Genomic DNA, 21,145 nt, shown 5'->3' with positions numbered 1-21,145 from the left:
TATACTTCATGATTTGCTTTGTTTGGCAATTACTTTCAGAATCAAATACAAAGTAATACTTATCACTTACATGGCTCTCCATGGATTTGCCCCTTGCTGTCTATCTGATCTTCTACATCCGTCAACCTCAGTCCGTACACTAAGATCCTTAGATTCAAAATTTCTCATGGATCCAAAGTTTAGATTGTCTTCTGTGGGTAGCAGGGCATTTAGTGTTGAAGTACCAAAGCCCCAGAGTTTGTGAAACGTACAGTGCCTAACAACATTCAAGCTCTGTTTAAAAACATATTTTTCAGGAATTTTCAGTGTTTGATGCAGTTTATAAAGTCTCTTTTGTCTGTTTTACCTTTTTTTTGTATATTGTTATTGCATGTTTAATAGGGTGTGTGTGTTGGATTTCATATATTGTGAAGGTCCTTGAGTTTGAGAAATGGGCAATATAAATAAACCTTATTAATACTACAATCTGTATAACATGGAAGCTCTACACACACAGAATGTTATTATTATTACTATAATCTGTATAACATGGAAGCTCTACACACAGAATATTCAAAACCCCAAACCTGTACGTGTGAAACTACCTGCTGAGCCAAACTCTCTCTGTATTTTAACATATCAATTTTATGCTCATTTGTTTAATGTTTGTTATTATATTCTGCTACTAATTTCGGCCCCAGTCATATTTTACCTTTCCTAAATGTAATCTTCTCTGCTTTCAAAACACACATTCGCAGGGACACAGAGCACAAACACTGGAAATTAATGGGAGATAAAGATTGATCCAGAAAATTATGTTTCAAGGCATTAAATGCAAATAGTTTTATTGTCTTAATAGAAATCAAGAAATGAGTAAATTTATGCACTACTTATTCATTCTGAAAATACCAATAAATGACCAAGTTTAAATCATACAAATGAACCATATCTGAAGTGATGCATATGATGTCGCATTCTGACGACAAAGGGGGCAAGATCAGGAGTGACGACAAACTGATATGGGGTTTATTAAGAATCTGGGAATGGAGCAAACAGAAGGTAGACCACATGGGGTCAAACAAGAGGCACAGCTAGCAAAAGGGAAAAGCGCTGGAGCCAACAATAGGGCAACATCACTGGGGACTTGGGAAGACTGGAAGGCACTCTTATACTGGACCAATGAGGGAGCAGATGAGGAGCAGCTGTAGTGATCCACATGAGGGCTGAACCAAAAGACCAAAAAGAAAACTTTACGGATAAACATAATTTTAAATATGTGTGCAATGGCTTTAACCAGATTCTTTAATTTAGCGTCCCTGTATTTTGGCAGCTGTATTGAACAGCTGCCAGTAGAGGGTGCTAGATGCTTCACACTTCATTACCTTGAGCTGAATCTTTAACATCACCAGAGAAAACGCTGTGTCACAAACGTTTCATAAAGTTTGGTGCATCATAAATTGTGTTTTCATGTTGCTGCTGCAAAAGATGTGTATTCGCCATATATTGTTTATTGACTAAACGAAGAGGATCCTACTAATGACCACTGAATATGCAGGAAATGGTTGAGTCACATGGGAATCCACCTACAAATTGCCAGGTTTCAGCAATTCATTCATTTTACTCCATATGAAAAATATTACATCCCGACTTTGATTACGGACTGGGGTTTGTAATTACCGAGCTATTTTGCAGGGAGGAATGATTTATGTAATCATTGAAGCTTTGGTATTCGATATGGAACAAGAAATGTGATTGTTGCTGTTTGGGTTTGCGCATGCAGATGACTGGTTTGTTGCTCAGTTCTTTTTCCAGCATGCCAGTTTTTTACATAACGTGTCTTAACAGGTACAGAAACCTTGAGACGAATGATGCACAAACAGTAACCCAGCAATGTACAGATATATTGCATTTTTATTGCATGGTTATGCGTATTCATATACATAAGTGTGTATTATATCCATGTGCATGTTTTAGCTTGGTATCTCTAAGGATAAGTTCTAAGATAAATTTTCCTCCTACCAGGAATAGCTTGAAGTTGATTAGTACAGCTTACACTAAGTGTTATGAGTAATTACTCACATCTCCTAATGAGCAGAGGAATGTTGCTTTATTGTATAATCTGTCAATATGATGTTCATTACTAATTAGAATCCCCCTTTAAGGGTCTAATTCATGCTTAATTGTCTATAGATAAAAATTAGTCAATCACATTCTGTTGAGAAAATTCATGTTTTGTACTCAGAACACAAAGTAAACGCATCATCTGAAATAGATGTTTCCTTTTCAAAATTCTCACTCTAGTTGTGTGGAACCACCATCCATGATTCATTCAAAGAATTATGCAAAAAACTAATACTGACAGACCATTCATTATACATCACGGTAGAACATACAATACAGGCCAAACGTTTGGACACACCTTCTCATTCAATGTGTTGTCTTTATTTTCATGACCATTTATATTGGTAGATTCTCACTGAAGGCATCAAAACTATGAATGAACACATGTGGAGTTACGTACTTAACAAAAAAAGGTGACATAACTGAAAACATGTTTTATATTCTAGTTTCTTCAAAATAGCCACCCTTTGCTCTGATTACTGCTTTGCACACTTGCTAAACACCTCTGGGAACTCCTTCAAGACTGTTGGAAAACCATTTCAGGTGACTACCTCTTGAAGCTCATCGAGAGAATGCCAAGAGTGTGCATTGAATGCAGTGTGCCAAGAGTGTGCATTGAGAACACATTGAATTAGAATGTGTGTCCAAACTTTTGGCCTGTACTGTATGTGTTTGACAAAACATTAATTTAATATGTCTTTTAGTTGAATAAAGCACTTATATGTACATGAATGTAGGACATATGTTTGATGGTGCATTCATTTCATATGTATTTTACGTCAATAAAGTACATAGATATCTAATGAAACATCAAGTTAATCTGAATTGTACATTTAAAGAGCTTATATGACTTGATAGCAGTCATGTGTTATTTTAAAGAAAACTTTTCCGTATGGGACTCTCAACAGAAGAGTATATCGCATATTCACCGGGCCATGTGTGATTGTGTGATGGTGATTATCATTATGCACTAGTCATCCTTCACAAGAAGAATAAAACAACAGCCATTGAGTGAAACCATGTTGTAAGAAACTGAAGTAACTATAAGAAAGGGACTGCAAAAGCAACAAGGTCTCGACTGTTGAATGAAGCATGGGGGGGGGGGGCAGACACCCCTGTGTGACGTCTCCAGTCCCGCTTGCACCCTAATCATTCCAACAGAACTGGACTCGGCAGAGAGCAGACGTCAGCACTTACGCCCCTCGTTCTCTCCTGCTCCGCCTCCACAGCCAACAGCCTCTGTAAACCCTGGACTGTTGGCCCGGCTCAGGAGATCCACGATGGATTCTTGCCAGAAAGTCATGCTGTGACTTCTCAGAGATGAAAAGATGTGCACATTAATAAAATCTCTAATCGGGGCAAAGAATTTCAAGGCAAAACTTTTTAATGAGGAAGGTGGAGGCAAAAATATAGCAGTAAAAAAAATCTTAAAATCAACTCCTTGCCTTAAAGTGGTCAGATCTACAACACCTTAGGGAGAAATATGTGCAGTGTTCTTCCATTAATAAATGCCCGAAGGGGAACCTAAAATGGTTCATATCTCTTTAATATTCTCTTTTGTTATTTGCTCCCTCTGGGGAGCAGGAAAAAAGTGAAAGTTTTTGGTTGGAAGCTCTGTAGAATGTTAACGTCCACTTTGTACGCTCACAGCCCTGTCCGTTTCTCTCTGGTCTAAAATGTCGCCTCGATGTGTGTTTTTCAGAGAAAAAGTGACCTTACTCTTTGTGAGGTACAGACAGCGAACCCCTCCCTGCCAGTAAGCTGCCATCCGACAGCTCAAGTGCTGAATGGTCCGAGAAGACAGCAGCGGCGGTTTTATCGCCGATTGTCCCCTAAAACTCGGGGAAGCAGCGACTCACGCCTGAGCTTTTCTTTGCTTCAGCATAAATGCAGATGTTAAGGAATGGCCTGCATTCCTCTGGGCCCCTGGGAGGGTGGGTGGGTGGGGGTCCTTCTCCTGTCCTGGGAAAGTGGTTGGTTGGGATCTTTGAGCTGAAGATTCAGTCCCGTACGGTGACCTACCGGAATCCTCTGAAAGGCATCGCAGGGTGGCGTTATTTCAATTCTCTCTCCTTCCTTTTCCCTGTATTATTCTGTCTTAAGTTGTAAGTTGTAACATATCACAACACACTGATGGAAAGCACCTTGGGGTGACTCTGTTGTGAAAGGCACTATATAAAAAGAAAGTAAACTGAATTTCATAAAACTATTGCATTTCAGACCTAACACTTGTCATTGTTTTTGCCCATTCTATAGTAGGAATTCTTGTTTTTGTGCAGGTCAGGGGGGCGGCATGGTGGTGCAGTGGTTAGCACTGTTGCCTCACACCTCTGGGACCCGGGTTCGAGTCTCCGCCTGGGTTACATGTGTGTGGAGTTTGCATGTTCTCCCCATGGCATCGTGGGGTTTCCTCCGGGTACTCCGGTTTCCCCCCACAGTCCAAAAACATGCTGAGGCTAATTGGAGTTGCAAAATTGCCCGTAGGTGTGCATGTATGTGTGAATGGTGTGTGAGTGTGTGCCCTGCGATGGGCTGGCCCCCCATCCTGGGTTGTTCCCTGCCTCGTGCCCATCGCTTCCAGGATAGGCTCCGGACCCCCCCCCCATCACCCAGTAGGATAAGCAGTTTGGAAAATGGATGGGTGGATGTTCTGGTCAGCCTTTTTTTATATTGGTTTTAGCCAAGCCTTTGTATAGATTACCTTAATGCAGCTGTTTACTGTAATGAAATTCATTTTACCGACGACCCAAAACATGCTGGCACCGGGTCCATGCCGCCCACAACCCTGTGCTAAGAGGAAGAGCTGGAGGGATAATTGCTTTAGCAACCACAGTTGATGCAATCAGGTTACCATGGTATAAAGCTGGGGTGGCCAATCTTATCCGCAAAGGGATGCAGGTTGGGTGGGGGGGTCCCAGTTCACAGTGCAGCTGGCAGAATGAAGGTTTGTAAATCATTTACAACACTACAGTATATAAGTGAAGCTTTGCTTTCAACATGCTATATGGGAACAAAATAATTAAGAAAAGTGCTCTAGCAATACTCTGTCTCTGCAGACTTATGCCATACTTTCAAAACTTTGATTATTTTTTATACTTTTTATATATTTAGTTATATTTATAGTACATATTTAGTATATATTTTATGTACTTTTAGTGTTTGAAATCATCAATCACCTCAACATGATCCAGAAAAATGCTGTCTGTTTTACGCAGAAGAGTACAACTTTTGTCTCTGTTACCGTAACATGAATTTATTTATTAATCACTTTAATTTTACATCTAATAATAGAAAAGGTGAAATCAGTTAATATATGGGTTAGTATATAAGTGCTTATTAGATATATGTCCCATTCAATTCAGGGTGAATACAGAGGACAGTTTGATGGTGAATTTGTTTATAAAAAAAGCTATGTTCAAATTATATGAAACCCACTACACTGTAAAGGAAGGATATACACTGATATCCAGACTATATCGTACATAGACAAAGCTCACACAAAAACAGGTGCAGGTACAAGGGATACATACATTTTTTGTGCCTGTTACATTCCACACAGTACAAAGTTAATAAGTTGGACACCTTTCATTGTCCTTGTTCTGACAAGCATGGCGATGATTATCATTTGTTTATTTCTTCGTTCATTTACAAAGTGAACCACTACAGAGAGAGCAGACTCCCGACACAGTCACGCTGCCTCAGGTGTATTCCGACAGAGGCTGCATTATTCCAGCTAACAACACATAAACGAACAGGATGTGTGCATGTACAGTACAGACCAAAAGTTTGGAAACACCTTCTCATTCAATGTGTTGTCTTTATTTTCATAACCATTTTACATTGGTAGATTCTCACTGAAGGCATCAAAACTATGAATGAACACATGTGGAGTTACGTACTTAACAAAAAAAAGGTGACATAACTAAAAACATGTTTTATATTCTAGTTTCTTCAAAATAGCCACCCTTTGCCCTGATTACTGCTTTGCACACTTGCTAAACACCTCTGGAAACTCCTTCAAGACTGTTGGAAAACCATTTCAGGTGACTACCTCTTGAAGCTCATCGGGAGAATGTCAAAAGTGTGCAAAGCAGTAATCAGAGCAAAGGGTGGCTATTTTGAAGAAACTAGAATATAAAACACGTTTTCAGTTATGTCACCTTTTTTTGTTAAGTACGTAACTCCACATGTGTTCATTCATAGGTTTGATGCCTTCAGTGAGAATCTACCAATGGTCATGAAAATAAAGACACCACATTGAATGAGAAGGTGTGTCCAAACCTTTGGCCTGTACTGTACATGCACACAAAACCTCTCACCCGCTCACTCCTCACTGGCCACAGGCTCTCTACTGCATTTTGGTTATGGTTTGCAGAATAATGCTTTTGCTAGAAACTTTAAAAACAGTAGGTAGGGCCTTGGTTGCACATCATCTTTATGTTAGCTCAGCCTTAACTAGTCCATCCAAGTCAAGAGGCCGTCTATGGTACAAATGAATCGTCCATTGAGTTTGATTGGTCAGGATACGTTATCAGTAATATAAATATTCATGAGCCTGGTAAAAACATTGCTCAGAGTTCCAAATATAGGGATTTTGGTACTTTAGATTCTTGCGATAAAAAAAGGTTACATTTTTTTTCCCCCTCAAATTAAGTTCGCTAATCACACAAAAATAGCACGACATTAAAGAGTCGACACCTCATAATAATAATCCTTAAGTAATTTCCTGCATTGTGAAAAACCTGAAAATAAATATCAGCTCGAAAACAAGATCCTGAGTCTTAAAATCTCCCTTATTCTTAAATTATAAAAAAAAGACAGAGAATTATCATTTTTATGCTACATTTTCAGTGCAATAAACACAACGAAACCGATGTCACAATGAAAAGGTAGGGTGATGCAGATCTTGACTGTGTACCATACATTATAAAACGCTTGCAGCTGATTTAAAGCTATTCTTACAGAGATGTTTAGGTGGGCGTGGTGGGTTGTAACGTTTGAGTTTGGCAGAGATGATGCTTCATTAATACGTAATGGGGCACATGTAAACTTCCATGTTACACATTATGGTGGAGACTGAACAGTCTGAATACAATGACCCCAATCTAGCTGCCCAGACAAAAACAAAAGTACAACGGGTCAGCTGGTGCGGTCTGCATATTGTACTTGAATGTCGGTAAATGCGAGCGTGACGCAAGTAGGCGTAATTGGCGCAAAGCAGCCGCGTCGAGAAGGGCTGCCTCATTAGACTGGAAGCAATCTAATTTGAACAAGACACACAGGAAGCGGCAGAGCTGAAAGATCACTGACGTCCTCTGTGGAAGGTGGAGCTCTGATCTGGTCAGATCCAGGGACGGTGATTCTAGAAGCTGGCCAGGTCATTAAAGTGTTTCTATAAACGGTCCTGATGTCCCCCAGAGCTTGACAGGAAGATGTAGCGTGGCTCGCCAGACAGGGCAGTGTGTGGGATGATTTTAGGAACATCACAGCCCTGCGGTGGCAAATCGATGCTAGAAACGCCAGGCTGGGTAGCGCTCCTTTGCTCTTCCTGTGTCCTTCAGGACAGGAATGCCTTCCTGCTTGGAGGTTTGAGTTTCCAAGTTCGTTTTTGCTTTCTGCTCCAACAAAGCTGTGGGCACCCGTGCTGCCAAACCGGTATGAAGAGCTGAAGCGGCGCGCACATGGTGGTCCGTCGTCGTCAGTGACGTGGGTGTGGCCGGCGACCGAGAGGCATCGTGGCGGCGACCCGATACTCGGGTGGGGCGAGACTCCAGCCCAAGAAGAACGGGCCTCTCCCTTCCGCTAAGCCAAAAAAAAAGGGGGGGGGGGATTACGGCCACCTCTCCCTTCTGGGTGTTCTCCACTGGCTGGGGCCTCAGGGGCTGTATGGTGGGGGCTTGTCATCTGGGGGGTAGTAGGGGGGGGAGTATCGGGGAGGGATCTGCGTGGGCCACATCGCGCTTGCCCCGGACAGGGAGTCATCTGAGAGGCCCGAGGAGTCCAGGAAGACGCTGGGTGCCTGGGGAGGGCGAGAGTCACACATGCGTAAGGCTCCTCAAGGCGTTTAACATTTCATTAGCGATACGAACGAGACCCGCTCCCTCAGTCGAGACCCACCCCCTCAGTCGAGACCCGCCCCCTAAGTCAAGACCCGCCCCCTAAGTCGAGACCCGCCCCCTAAGTCGAGACCCGCCCTCTCACTTGAGACCCGCCCCCTAAGTCGAGACCCGCCCTCTCAGACGAGACCCGCCCCCTCAGTTGAGACCCGCCCCCTAAGTCAAGACCCGCCCCCTAAGTCGAGACCCGCCCCCTAAGTCGAGACCCGCCCTCTCAGACGAGACCCGCCCCCTAAGTCGAGACCAACTCCCAAAGCTAACTGTGCAAGTAACTTGGAACAGTAATAATACAGGCCAGAATTATAATAATAACAACAATAATAGTAATAATAAAAAACAATAATAAATTTTTTTAAGAACCATTATATTTCTCAAATTTTGAATATGATAGGCTTTAGGGCAGACCATTCATAAATACCAGCTGTCCGTAAATCTGACATTATTATCCCGTGCACTGCCTGTATTTGACAGAGAGAAAAATTCTCTGAAAAAAATATGCCTCCAGTTTCCTCACAGTCAGGCAGAAATGAAGCCCCTGTTTACAGAAATAGCATTGAGATGCGCAGGTACTGGGATGGAAGGCAGTATGAAGACATCAGAACTGCTTTGTGACACGCAAATGTGCAAGTTTACTATGCTGCATCAAAACAGGCTGGAAGTATAGAATTCACAATTAACAAAAAAGGGATTAAAATCATTCTGTGGCTCTGCAGGTTTGTGCTTTATGCCTGTGAATAGAAGGTTGTAGGATCAGATATCATGGCTGGTTGAGTGATTCCATTGTTGGGCCCTTGAGCAGGACACTTAACTCTGAGCGACTCACCATATTTTCCCAAGATTAAATAACTGTGATTAAGCATCATTTACAACAAAAACAGATTCAGCATTATGTGCCTCCATAACCCATTAACTTTCTGCATGTGCTGCTTACTGTACATTGTTGCTATAAACAGTTTCTTGACACTTTACTATACTGATTATCATTAAATGACTTCAAAATAAAACTTCTGCTTTGCATCACAAACATCCTCGTCATTCATGTGCTGCGTGTTTCTGAGTTTTGGTTCAAGCAAAACCTTGCTCTGGATTTTTAACAGCAATTCCCACCTCTGCATATGACTTCACATAACTGAACATCTTTGTGGTGTGGGAGGTAACACATACAACTGGGATACCAAACTGGGAGACGCTCTGTGCCAGCAATGTGTTCACCAGCCTCACATAAATGTCACCTCGGGTTTAGTGAACTCAACGGAAGATCTGCAAAAAAAAATATTCCCTCTTAAATGTATATGTATGCGCATTGGTACTCACACATATAATTCTAATACTGGAATATTCTGAAGCTTTTATTTCCACGTCTTGATTTGATTTGATCACACATGGCTGAGTGTTTTCAGAGGCCATGCCGGTGATAGAAAGGTCGCAAGTTCAAGTTCCACAGCCAGTAGACACTGGCTACTGTTTGGTCTCTGAGCGAAACCCCTAACCCCCCAACTGCATTTCGGGTACCGGATGCTGGTGAACCCTGCACTGTGACCCTCAAACTCTCGCTTGTCTTTGCGCGCAAGCTTGGATAGGCAGAGACAATTTCCCTATCGGGGTGAAGTGTCACTGTGCTATTATCCAGAATGAACTACTTAATATGCGGTTTTTCCACTCTTATCGAAGGATATTTCAGTGACGTGATGTGGCGGAGAGGTGACAATGGCAGCAACTTCCTTGAGACTTGAACCTGTGACCTTCTGGCCATAAGTCACTCAGTTGGCTTTATTTACATCGTGCAATGCTGCTACGCCGATCCATCGGTTAGAGGGAAGATTAATCACCTGCAGGTCATAGGCCGTGTAGGGCGGCAGGCAGGGGGTGCTGTTGTGGTAGGAGCTGTAGGATGAGGTCACGGGCTGGGGGTCACAAGGAGCAGGCGCTGGTAGGGGCTCCGTTTCACAGCTGTCTGGCGCCGGAGTCGGTGCCTGTCCAAAGCACACGCGATGCTGTAAGTGATATTAACTCGTATCACCGCACCCCTCTGGCCGATCGACTGAAATAGAAAATGCCCCTATAATAATGTGAATGGTGGCTGCCCAAGCTGGACACACTGAGGTTAGCCTTTAGCTCCATCCCCACCCTCATGGAAGTGGGATGCATTAGACACCACATGGAGACCAGTTCATCTTTCTGTGTTTGTGACTGAAACAGCCAGACCACAAAGTGGAATCTGACTTAGCACCGAATGTACTGTCGAAGTCAACATCGCCTGGGTAACCCCGGCAAACACTGTACAGCAATGTTTCCCAATCCAGTTTTTGGGGACCCCCAGACTGAGCTGAGATGGAGCAAAAATGTGGACTGTGTGGCAGGGAGCTGGGAGGGAGCAAAAATGTGGACTGTCTGGTAGGGAGCTGGGAGGGAGCAAAAATGTGCACTGCCTGTTCTCCAAGGACCGGTTAATGAAACACTGCAACAGACAACTGAAACTAACTGGGTTGCAAATGGCTCATATATTTAATGTTCTTTGCATTGCAGGAATTACAGAAATAACAGAGCCAAAGGGAACAAAGTATCTAAAGGAATCACCCCATTACTAAATTGTAACATTCACATCCAGTATCACTATTCACCTTTCTGAAATGATCAAGAGGGAAGATATGAACGACAAACTGATTTTTGCCATGTGTATTTGCAGAAATTGTGTATTTCTCATGGTGGGAGATCAGAACAAGATCTACACTGCATCTTTCTACGCTGCATATTTAGACACTGCATGTTTGCAAGATCTACACAGCATGTTTACATTTATTTTACTCAGCAGCCACTTTAGTTCAGAGTAACATACAAATGAGGCAAACAGCACATTACAAGCATACCTGCTGTCGAGGAGTCGACCAGGAGCAGGAGCTACACAACAACTTCTAACAAGACAAGAACCTAATTCGACTATTCTACGACCAAGAGCAACATTAAGAACATTCAGGAAACCTAAAAAGGCTTTACGCTAGTATTGGAATTTCTGGAGCAATCGGGTCTTGAGGAGTATGCATATATGTCATAAACATTTCTCCTCCCTTAAGTTTTTACAGATCAAACAGACTCCTGTTTGCGCTTCCATGTACCAGGTATTTACCATGTTCCAGAATTTTCCCCTGGCATGAATAAAGCCAATTTTAACCTTAGGCACACAGTTTCTTTAGCTAGTCTTGGTAACTAGAGCAGACTATGCCTTAGATGACGACAGATGCCATAGATCATGACATAACGACTAATGTGGCTGGATGATGGCCAAGGCCGGAGTGTGTGATGAGTGTCTCACCATATCCTTGAATCCACCAAGGACGGCTGCAGTGATGATGCCCAGGAAGAGAGCCACGATGTTGAGGGTGGTCGCCGACCAAAGCAGGTGGTAGAGGTGAACGACGTCCTGACAGCTTTGCACGTCGGTGTACTCGTGGTAGCCACCCATTAGCTCCACGCGACTGCAGTGCGAGAAGCGGAAGGAGAGACAGACGTGGAGGAGGGATAGAGAGACAGCAAAGGTGCCCGTAGGCTGGAATAAGAAGACAGGGAATAAATGACCAGCGAATAACCAACACATCCTCACACAAAACCCACATCGGCACATGTAAGAAAAGGAAAGGGCCCCATGCTTACGAGTAAAAGTAGACAAGGCACACTGACTGCTGCGAGACATTTTTTTGACAATGAGTATGATGAACGTCAAGATGGATCAGCTAAGCCCTCGTTTGGCGTTGACATGGACAAGCTATCACTTCACAACGTCTAGGGGGGGGGGTGGTGCTTCACACGGAGATAACGATGGCTGACGGATGTCCCGTTGAAATGAGAAGTCCTCCTCTCGATGGATGCATGGAGAACATGAACATGCAAGCGAAGCCCTCTCCCCCCCCCCCCCCCACCCCGGCTCATTCCCCACACTGGCGTAAGCAGGACGTTAGTATCCCACAAAGCCACATGGTTAATTTACACCAAGGAACAGCTGAACTTCTGACAGTACTGAAGATGAGAGAGGGGTCAAGACCTACTTCCAAATCATAGATGTTTTCTTAAATTTTTTCAAAACGTCTTTATTTTGAGGTCCCAAAAGAGGATGTTCTCTGTAACATAGGTGCAGAAAAATGTTTCACCCAGCAGTGTCATAGTGATCTATTCACATAGTAGCAACGGATTTGATAAAGGAGGCTATTGCGTGGATACAGGCACTTTAAACGAACGAGGAACCGCTCCGAGGATCTGCAGAGAGAAGACTGCGTGCGATACGGGCACGGCTAACTCACTTGCCGCAGTTGTACAGCTCACAGCAGTAGCAGGTGTTGCTCTTCACACGCAGGTTGCAGGAACCACGCCCACCTGTTTGGCAGTTGACCTGTGAGAACAGCACAGAGACAGACATGTGACAGTCGTAAGCCAATCGCTGCCCCGTCTCTGTATGAAATGCTGCCGGGGATATTGAAGGGACCATGGGATTGAAACCTCTAAAGTCATCACGACTGCGAGTGTGTGTGCGAGCAGGTTTTATACACATTCACTTAGGTTGACTACTAAGTCTACAGGAGTCCGTATGTCCAATAAGTATATTTTTTTGGTGATAAGACATTCTAACCTGTAACAGTGTTCGACATCTTAATTTAAGCATAAACATTGTCAGAAGTGTTAAGGGTTGCAGTGAGCCGGAGCTGTATTCAAGACCACCTTTGCCAAATCCAAGACAAGTCCAAGACAACAGAAAACATCTCAAGGCGGGACTCGAGTACTATTGCCCTGCAGAGCCCGACTCACATCATGATCGAGAGGTGCTGCGTTGGAATAATACTCGCACCGGCCCGCATAAAGAGGTCTCAGGTCCTGGAAGGCAACAAACACAATGTACCCATGAAGACATGGAACCAAAGAAACCCCAACACACAACACAAGGCAACTCCCAAAATCGATATCTTATTAGTCACCAACCAGCCTTTAACCCTTCAGAAGCTGAGATTATCATTATTAGCTGCTAAAATGGCTTTACCCAAGTATTTTTACCTCAAAAAATATTATATTACTAAGTGAATTTAAACTAAACATATACATTTACTATACATTTATATTTACAGCCAGATGCTACAATCCCCAGAAAAGCATGCACCCTAAATAAACCTGAACAATTTAGGTCATTTTTATTAGTTTGCACCCTAAAGACACCAGTTAGAAAGCATAGAATATTAATATTATTAATAATTATAATATGAAGCTATCCATCCATTCCCTGTAACTGCTTATCCTATTCAGGATTGCGGGGGGTCCAGAGTCTATGGGTGGGGTGCCACCCCATTGCAGGGGGCAGTGATTATAATATACTAATAATATTATTAGCATTTTTTTAAATACTAGTAATAATATTTTTAGTATTTTGATGTACTACTAGGAAAAATATTATTAGTAATTTTAATATACTTCCAGTAATATTATTAGTAGTATAGTAAACAAGGCCACTCCAAGAGCAGTGGTTCTTGGTAAGAATCTGCTTCCAGACCACGCAGCATACTTACGATGTGCCTTGCAGCGAACACTCCGTCCACGATGGCGCAGCAAAACGCCGCCACTACACCGAAGCTGATGAAGACGATCGAGGCCACCAGCTTGTCCCAGGGGAGACCGGCCAAGCGTCACGTCAGCAGGGGGAAGCAGAGGGGAGTGGAGCGCTAGTCAGTGTAACACTATCACCGCTGCTGACACTAGCTAACTCGTTTAAGCCACGGTTAGTGAAATGGTTAGTGCGACAGGACGGTTAAAAATACGACCGAACACGCGAGGTGTGTATTCGCTTCTGTCGTAGGACTGGCTAAAACGGCACTGGGCACTGGCGCAGGAGCTAAACTCATCGTTTCACAGCTTGACCCTAGGTTACGACGGGATTACGTTCCGATAAATCGTAAGTCGAAATTATTGTAAGGCGAAAATGCATTTTAATACAACGCAGCTAACCTAACAAACATCATAGCCTAGCCTACCTTAAACATGCTTAGAACACTTACATTAGCCTACAGTTGGGCAAAACCATTAACACAAAGCCTATTTTAGAATAAAACGTTGAATATCTCATGTAATTTGTTTAATAATATACTGAAAGTGGAAAAACATGACGTAAAGTCGAAATATGGTCACCCGGGGAGCATCTGTACGTGAAACATGGAAACACACTCCCAATATTCAGCTACACGCATGTCCTCTCTTGCATGTCCTCTTTTTCATTTTATTAACAAATATATGAGCCACTTGGACACATGTTCCCCTGGCTATGCTCATTATTCATGGCTAAGCCATGTAGCACCCCCCCAGCTGTGACTCAGACTGGCCGCCCAAGAACATCTCGACAGTTCCACCCACACGGGGCTGCTTTCTGCTCAGCTCACAGGGCTCCTCACGGGGGTGGGGGGATGGGGGGGGGGGGCGAGCCAGCAGGCCACTGACCTCTCCTTCTGTTTAATTTTCCTGCTTATTACACCGGCACAACGGAGCTGCTGTCTCAAAACTGACAAATGTGAGCAGTTTTGGATCAGCCCTGTGTGAGATGGGTTTGCTAAGCAACTTACAAGTGAGAGGCAAAGAGCACATTGCAAACATTCGAGTCCTCGACTGGGCATTAGTGAGGCTCGGCTGAGCTTCCAGGTGTGAGCAGGACTGGAACAGAAGCTACACAACAGCTTCTAACAAAGCAGGAACCTAATAATAGTGGTCAAGCCATACAACTTTAGGGTTAGAATAGGCTTGAATAGCTAACATTCACATCAATGCAGGCTAAAAATTAAACAGTTAATTTTCTTCCTTCTGCGACATGCCATATACGAATTTAGGGGTTACTCCACAAAAACCGCTGACTAGCATAGCACTTACAAAAGGAAGGCAAATTGCATAATTCAGGAAGGATGTAATCTCATTAAATGCCAGGCAAAATATGACAAACATCTCTAATTGTGGTAAAAGCATTTGGAAAGCTCCTTATTTTGAAGCGACACACATTAGCGATCCTCTTTGACTCGGGCAGAGAAGTTGATACACAGTGTGAGTCACCGACATGCCTAGGAAAAACAATCACTGTAAATGTAACGATCCTTGGGGAAGGAGAACAGGCCCCAAGGACCAGCATCTATGTGTGGGCTGCGATTACAAGTTCCGGGGGACCCTCCCCTGGCTGATCATCAAGCCCGTTTCATTCTCACTATTTCTTTTTTGCAACAAGCAAAAAAAACAGAAAGATTCAATTACACTGCATCTGTAAACTGAGCTGGAGGCAAGAGATAGGACAACTGCCCGGACAGTCTGGAACCACCAGGTTATAAGGCCTTATTGCCGGCCTGGTCTACTCCCACCAAGACCTGAAATGCACATAAGGAGAAAGTACTACAGTATCATCTGCTATTCCTGGAGTATTTATGTAATTCAAAAATAAAACTAAGATCAACAAAATAGGCCCTGTGTACAAATCACAGGCTAAAAGCCAGACGTGAAAGTCATAGCAGGATCTGGACAATTTGTGGTTCATTTATGCCTCATAAAATAAATTATTTGGATAGTAAATCAGCTCACTTGCCATCCTAGATGTCAGACTGATGCAGATGAAATCCGTCTCTATAAAATGACACAAGCTTATCCTCTGTTTCTTGGCAGAGGATGCAAATGAAGTGAAATTCCTCACAGGTCTGTGTGTCACGTCTATCAGAAATGAATCCACTAGCACCAAGCAGAAAAAAAAATGCATTTGGATGCAGGGCGAGCGGCTGCACTGCAGATAGCTGCCTCCTTCAGGCTTGTGTGCTTGGGGCTGTAAGCAGCTCAGAGTCAGGCATACTGCAGCCCGTCAGTGGGTGTGGTTCCTGTCACCAGCCTGAGGGAGATGCTCTGTGCCTATGTTCATGAAGTACGTACTGCTTCCATGAGGGGCAGACTGCCACTGACCCCCCCCCCCCCCAGAGAGACACCGTGTGTGCATTCCTGTAGGGTGTTCCCTCCTCCAGTTACACTGCGAGGGGTGGGGGGCTATTTCTAGCTCGGTCTCACACTCCTCCCAGGAACATGTTGCCACCGATCTAGTGTCTTGACTTCTCTGAACCAGCTCTGAAACGACGATAAATGTAAAGGATGTGCGGCGGGTAATTTTATGCACGATGTGTGAAAAGGACGGTGTGAAGCGGTGGAGAGAGTCTCGTATGTGGCGGGGGGGGCCAGGGGGGGCCGGGGGGGGGGGGGGGGGGTCATGATGCCGACGCTCCGAGGCTGTGCTGTTATGACTGTGGGGAAGAGGCCCTCCCAGATCACGCACAGCGTTACTTTGCACGTTAGTATCAAGTGTAAAAATGACACCATACTGCGGATTTTCTCGATGCTACGGCACGTTACAGGTGGTACAACAGGTGGACAATATAGTAAAGTAAAGGAATACTTACCATCTGCCTCTTGTTCTCTATCAAATGGGCTCCGATGATTCCAAGAAAAGAGCCAAAGCCAAGCTGTAAAAAAAACAAAAACGCAGGACACACATCACCTTAGTTTCACGTAACGATTATTCACACTGCAAGCAGGAAATAAAGGAAATGACACACTTGCTGTTAACGCAATTTCGGTTGTTTCTATCAGTGCCTGGCATTGACGGCCATGTTTGAAACTCATGGATGGAACATTAAATGAATTTCAGTAATAACTAGTAATAGAAGCATCATGAATAAATTTGCGATCCCAAGTTAAAGCACCAGTAAAGATCATGATGATGATATATTGTACTGTACAGAAAAGTTCCGTCTATCATGCAATCACTTATCCGGTTTGCAGGGAAAATTAGGACTAATTATAGATAAAATAACTCTTATACATAAATAACCCCTATAATTAAATTCTTAATGAAGTCAATGTCAAATTACATATTGGTTTATAAAGTTTTGTTAATCCTTGAAGTATGTGAAAAATCAAATGTAATGAAATGTGAAGCCCATTGTACAATTAGTCAAATAATATCACATACAATATGGAAAAGCATGTAAATCAGGGTTATACCCAATACTATCAGTCGAAACAAATGTGTAGCTACCTGAGAGTATGTTCAAAGAAAACACATACAATACAGGCCAAAAGTTTGGACACACATTCTCATTCCCTGTGTTGTCTTTATTTTCATGACCATTTACATTGGTAGATTCTCACTGAAGGCATCAAATCTATGAATGAACACATGTGGAGTTACGTACTTAACAAAAAAAGGTGACATAACTGAAAACATGTTTTATATTCTAGTTTCTTCAAAATAGCCACCCTTTGCTCTGATTACTGCTTTGCACCCTTGCTAAACACCTCTGGGAACTCCTTCAAGACTGTTGGAAAACCATTTCAGGTGACTACCTCTTGAAGCTCATCGGGAGAATGCCAAGAGTGTGCAAAGCATGTGAAAACATGTTTTCAGTTATGCCACTTTTTTTTGTTAAGTACATAACTCCACATGTGTTCATTCATAGTTTTCATGCCTTCAGTGAGAATGGTCTTGAAAATAAAGACAACACATTGAATGAGAAGGTGTGTCCAAACTTTTTGGCCTGTACTGTATATTGTATATTTAATGGGTATATTTAATATTGAGACTGGTACTTAGCAAATGTTACACTAGCAACTCATTACGACTAGCCCTTTAAAGGATAGTGATGAATACACTCTCATCGTTAAAGGGGATTCTTCGAAACATCTATTCTAGCATTTTCATAATTTGATTGTAGTGCTCTTCAAAACCACAATGTTTTGAACATTTTCTATGAGATACTCTCAGGGGTACCATAAAGGAAGGGAAGTTATGACAACTGGAACATAATTGGATTGGTCTGAGTTGGGGGGGCCGATATAATATGCTTTCACGGGGCCCAAAATCTCTAGCGGCCCCTCTGGGTGCTCTTCTGAAACTCGTCTTGACACTGGTACTAAGCAGTACATGACCCATATAACCTATGAAAGGATCCAGTAGAAATTGCATTCAAAAGCACCAGTATAATTAGAGAAGTGCAGTTGTTCTGCCCGAGTCCCTGTTAGGTCACCGTGCAGTGCAGATCGCACTTTCCATGTATATAGATCGTGGTTTGCGTTGGAAGAGGAAGTGACGATGACAAAGATTAGGAGATTTGTCTGAGCCACTGAGTTTAGGACAGGTGTATTAATGATCTAGCTGCATCGTCGATCTAAGGTATTAAGGTTTTCATTTACACATGAATAAAGATAGTTCCGAATCCAACTACCCATTGCTCGTAAAGAGGCATGATGCTCATATTAAATTATACACTCTCTTGGCTAGAGAACTGTAGTCTCCTTAATCATTACTGCTGTCACCATACTGTAATTGTTTCCATTCTGTTGTCATATTTATTACTGCCATCATTCCAGTATTATACACTTCCAGTGATTCAGAAAACGTATGATATCAAATACAGCTGCATTAATTTTTTTACAAATACATTTTTTGTGTCTTTTGGAGTCTCCGGTTACTACGTGCGGTACTCACGATGACTCCGGGGTAGTAACCTCCCACGGTCACGTTCTGTGTCCTGGTGGTGGCCGCCAGGCCAGTGGTGAGGATGAGCAAAGACACTATAAGTAGTGATACAGTCACTATAATAGAGTTTCTCTTCCTCCTTCTGAAGGATCCTTTGTGGGAGGGAAAAATACAGCAGATCTGGGAGGTGTTTCAGATGAAACAATATAAAGCATCTTGCTGGGTTCCTGTTTTCGCGGGCATTTTAATTGTCGAGGCAAGCGGCTTTTTCTCACGCTGTTACGGTGTTTGTTGTTACGCTGTGGCTGTTCCTAACTCGGCACACCTGCTTTAGCAAATGCTTCATCATGTTACTTGGAAACATGCCGCACAAAATAGGCTGGTATCCTACATGTGTACTGACATGTTATTCGCTCTGCACTATTTATAGTCTTATAGTAAATCTATTTATAATCTGCAGGAAGGTGATACTGAACCGTTTGATTGAATTCCATTTAAAACGCTTTTTTTAAAGAAAAAACTATAGAGGTTATATTTTTAGATGCATCTCAAATCCCGCAAATGACTGGCCTGGATATGAAAATGTTTAGCCGTGTTCTTGTAAAAGTACCAGTATCAGCAGATCATTGCAACAAATTGCAAACTTCATAGAACATGCTTAATGTTTTGAAGCTGCGCCGACAACACAGCGAGAATGTGCCAAGCATGAAGTAATACACACAGACACACTTTGATTCTTTTAGTATAGTATTGTAGTATGTATAGTAGCTGCGCAAACCATATCGAAAATATTAACCCTAATTCTGCATGTTTTTTTCCTGCACAAAAACCTTTTTACTTCATTTCTATGATTTGCGCTAATTCATCCTAAGGTTTGATATTAATAATTCATTTGATAAACGTTTTGCATACCAGAAGCGAGGAAGTATATAATACCAGTGTAGTAATCAAAATCCAAATTAAAAGGCGTGTGCCTGTTTTATACAAGCAGTAAAAACGAACCTGCCGTTTCAAAATGATTAACACATTACATATATATCCGCATGCACTAACGAATATTCATAAATGATAACAATGATCGAATATACTAAGAACCGCACACATGCACACGCTCATACACTGCATTGACCTTGCACATACCCACAGTGTCGGAGAGACTTATTCCATTGGCTTGCTGGCTGAGTCCGCTAGGCATGTTATCAGTTTTATCACGACAGAATCTCTGACAAGCTTTAAAGCCCCAGGTTCCACTGGAGCGGCACTAATATAAAACGCCGAGCTCTGGGCGTTAACGCGCGATCATTCTTTGTTTGAGGTGGTAAGCGTACGCAGCTGATGATACCGTGCCCTGCCTCCCTCCTCCTGCCGCGGCTGTCTCATTTTCGTCTGCGCCTCTTGTCATCCCCGCGGTCTTCATCCTCTTCCTTTCACCTCATGCTACGGCGCTCCGGCCAAACGCTGAGCAGCGATCTGCGCATGTACTTCCAGTGCGGCGCTCATGTAACACCTCGGGCAGAAGCAGCAGCCAAAGGCGAAGCAGGCGCTCCGCTGCGATTCCATGACCGTCCTGTCGTCAGCACTCAGACCGTGCATTGTCGTCACTACAGTGCGATATTTTTGCACCTTAACGTCTATTAATTTATCTATTCCAAAGCAAGACGAATAACAGGACACGCGAATTCGAGTAATTATGGCGAACACATAGCGTATAAACACGATGAATGAGTTACATGATTTTAAAATATGTAATCCAAATTGCAAAGGAGCTCTGCCAAATGATATTTTAATCTTGTATGGGGGAAAATAATCAACTTTCATAACATTTTCCGAAAAAAAGAACGTACAGATTTGTTAAATATATCCATAGTGGTCATTTTAAAGATAATGGACCATAACCAGGTACTGAGGTAGGGCGGTTAGACAATGATGGATAAGCTCTGTCTCATTGGAAGCCTGATACACATATGCGAAACACGATATATGATATTGCATATGCCTATTATATTGCATCCACTGTGTTATATATCAATAATTTGATCGTATAAGCCTAATAATTATTTTCATATATCCAGGGGTATTCAGAGAAACCTTTCTGCACACCGCTCTGATACTAAGCCGGCAATTTTCACTCGTTCGCTTTCCGTTTGTCTTTAGCGACTGCGGCTATTCTCTGATCGCTACTATTAACGAGGTGATTCACCTTACATATATAACTACCGCAAAGTGATTTCTGTTTACTGCAGCACCCCCTGCAAATTCTCAGGAATATAGTGGATGGAAAAAAAATCCAAGAAGTGTCTATTTCTGTGATGCTAGAAGTACCATGCCAGGACCAGGTTGAAAACGCTTATATCATGCATCTTAGCTGCTCTAATGCTTGGCCAAACAGTAACTGAACCTCTTGACCTGTGTG

The 21,145-nt window shown here is 42.8% G+C and overlaps 1 protein-coding gene across 2 annotated transcripts; it reads right to left on the bottom strand.

Annotated features, from left to right (window-relative positions):
• Positions 1-6,298: 6,298 nt before the first annotated feature.
• LOC125713367 (transmembrane protein 255A-like) lies at positions 6,299-20,294 on the bottom strand. 2 transcript variants are annotated; one of them, XM_048984410.1, is made up of 10 exons: positions 19,873-20,294; positions 18,742-18,884; positions 16,655-16,717; positions 13,760-13,849; positions 13,011-13,076; positions 12,509-12,597; positions 12,257-12,328; positions 11,527-11,689; positions 10,046-10,189; positions 6,299-8,119 (listed from the first exon to the last, which is right to left on the bottom strand). In XM_048984410.1, exons 1-10 carry the CDS (start codon positions 19,925-19,927, stop codon positions 7,976-7,978), a joined length of 1,029 nt encoding a protein of 342 aa, XP_048840367.1. In that variant the 5' UTR covers positions 19,928-20,294; the 3' UTR covers positions 6,299-7,975. The 2 variants fall into 2 exon arrangements, with proteins under 2 accessions (XP_048840367.1, XP_048840368.1); XM_048984411.1 differs by lacking the exon at positions 12,257-12,328.
• Between the last annotated feature and the right edge of the window lie 851 nt (positions 20,295-21,145).

Source organism: Brienomyrus brachyistius, chromosome 18 (genome assembly GCF_023856365.1).
Source record: "Brienomyrus brachyistius isolate T26 chromosome 18, BBRACH_0.4, whole genome shotgun sequence".
Taxonomy (NCBI): domain Eukaryota; kingdom Metazoa; phylum Chordata; class Actinopteri; order Osteoglossiformes; family Mormyridae; genus Brienomyrus; species Brienomyrus brachyistius.
The sequence above is the reverse complement of the archived record's forward strand: the minus strand, read 5'-3'. Positions and strand labels throughout refer to the sequence as shown.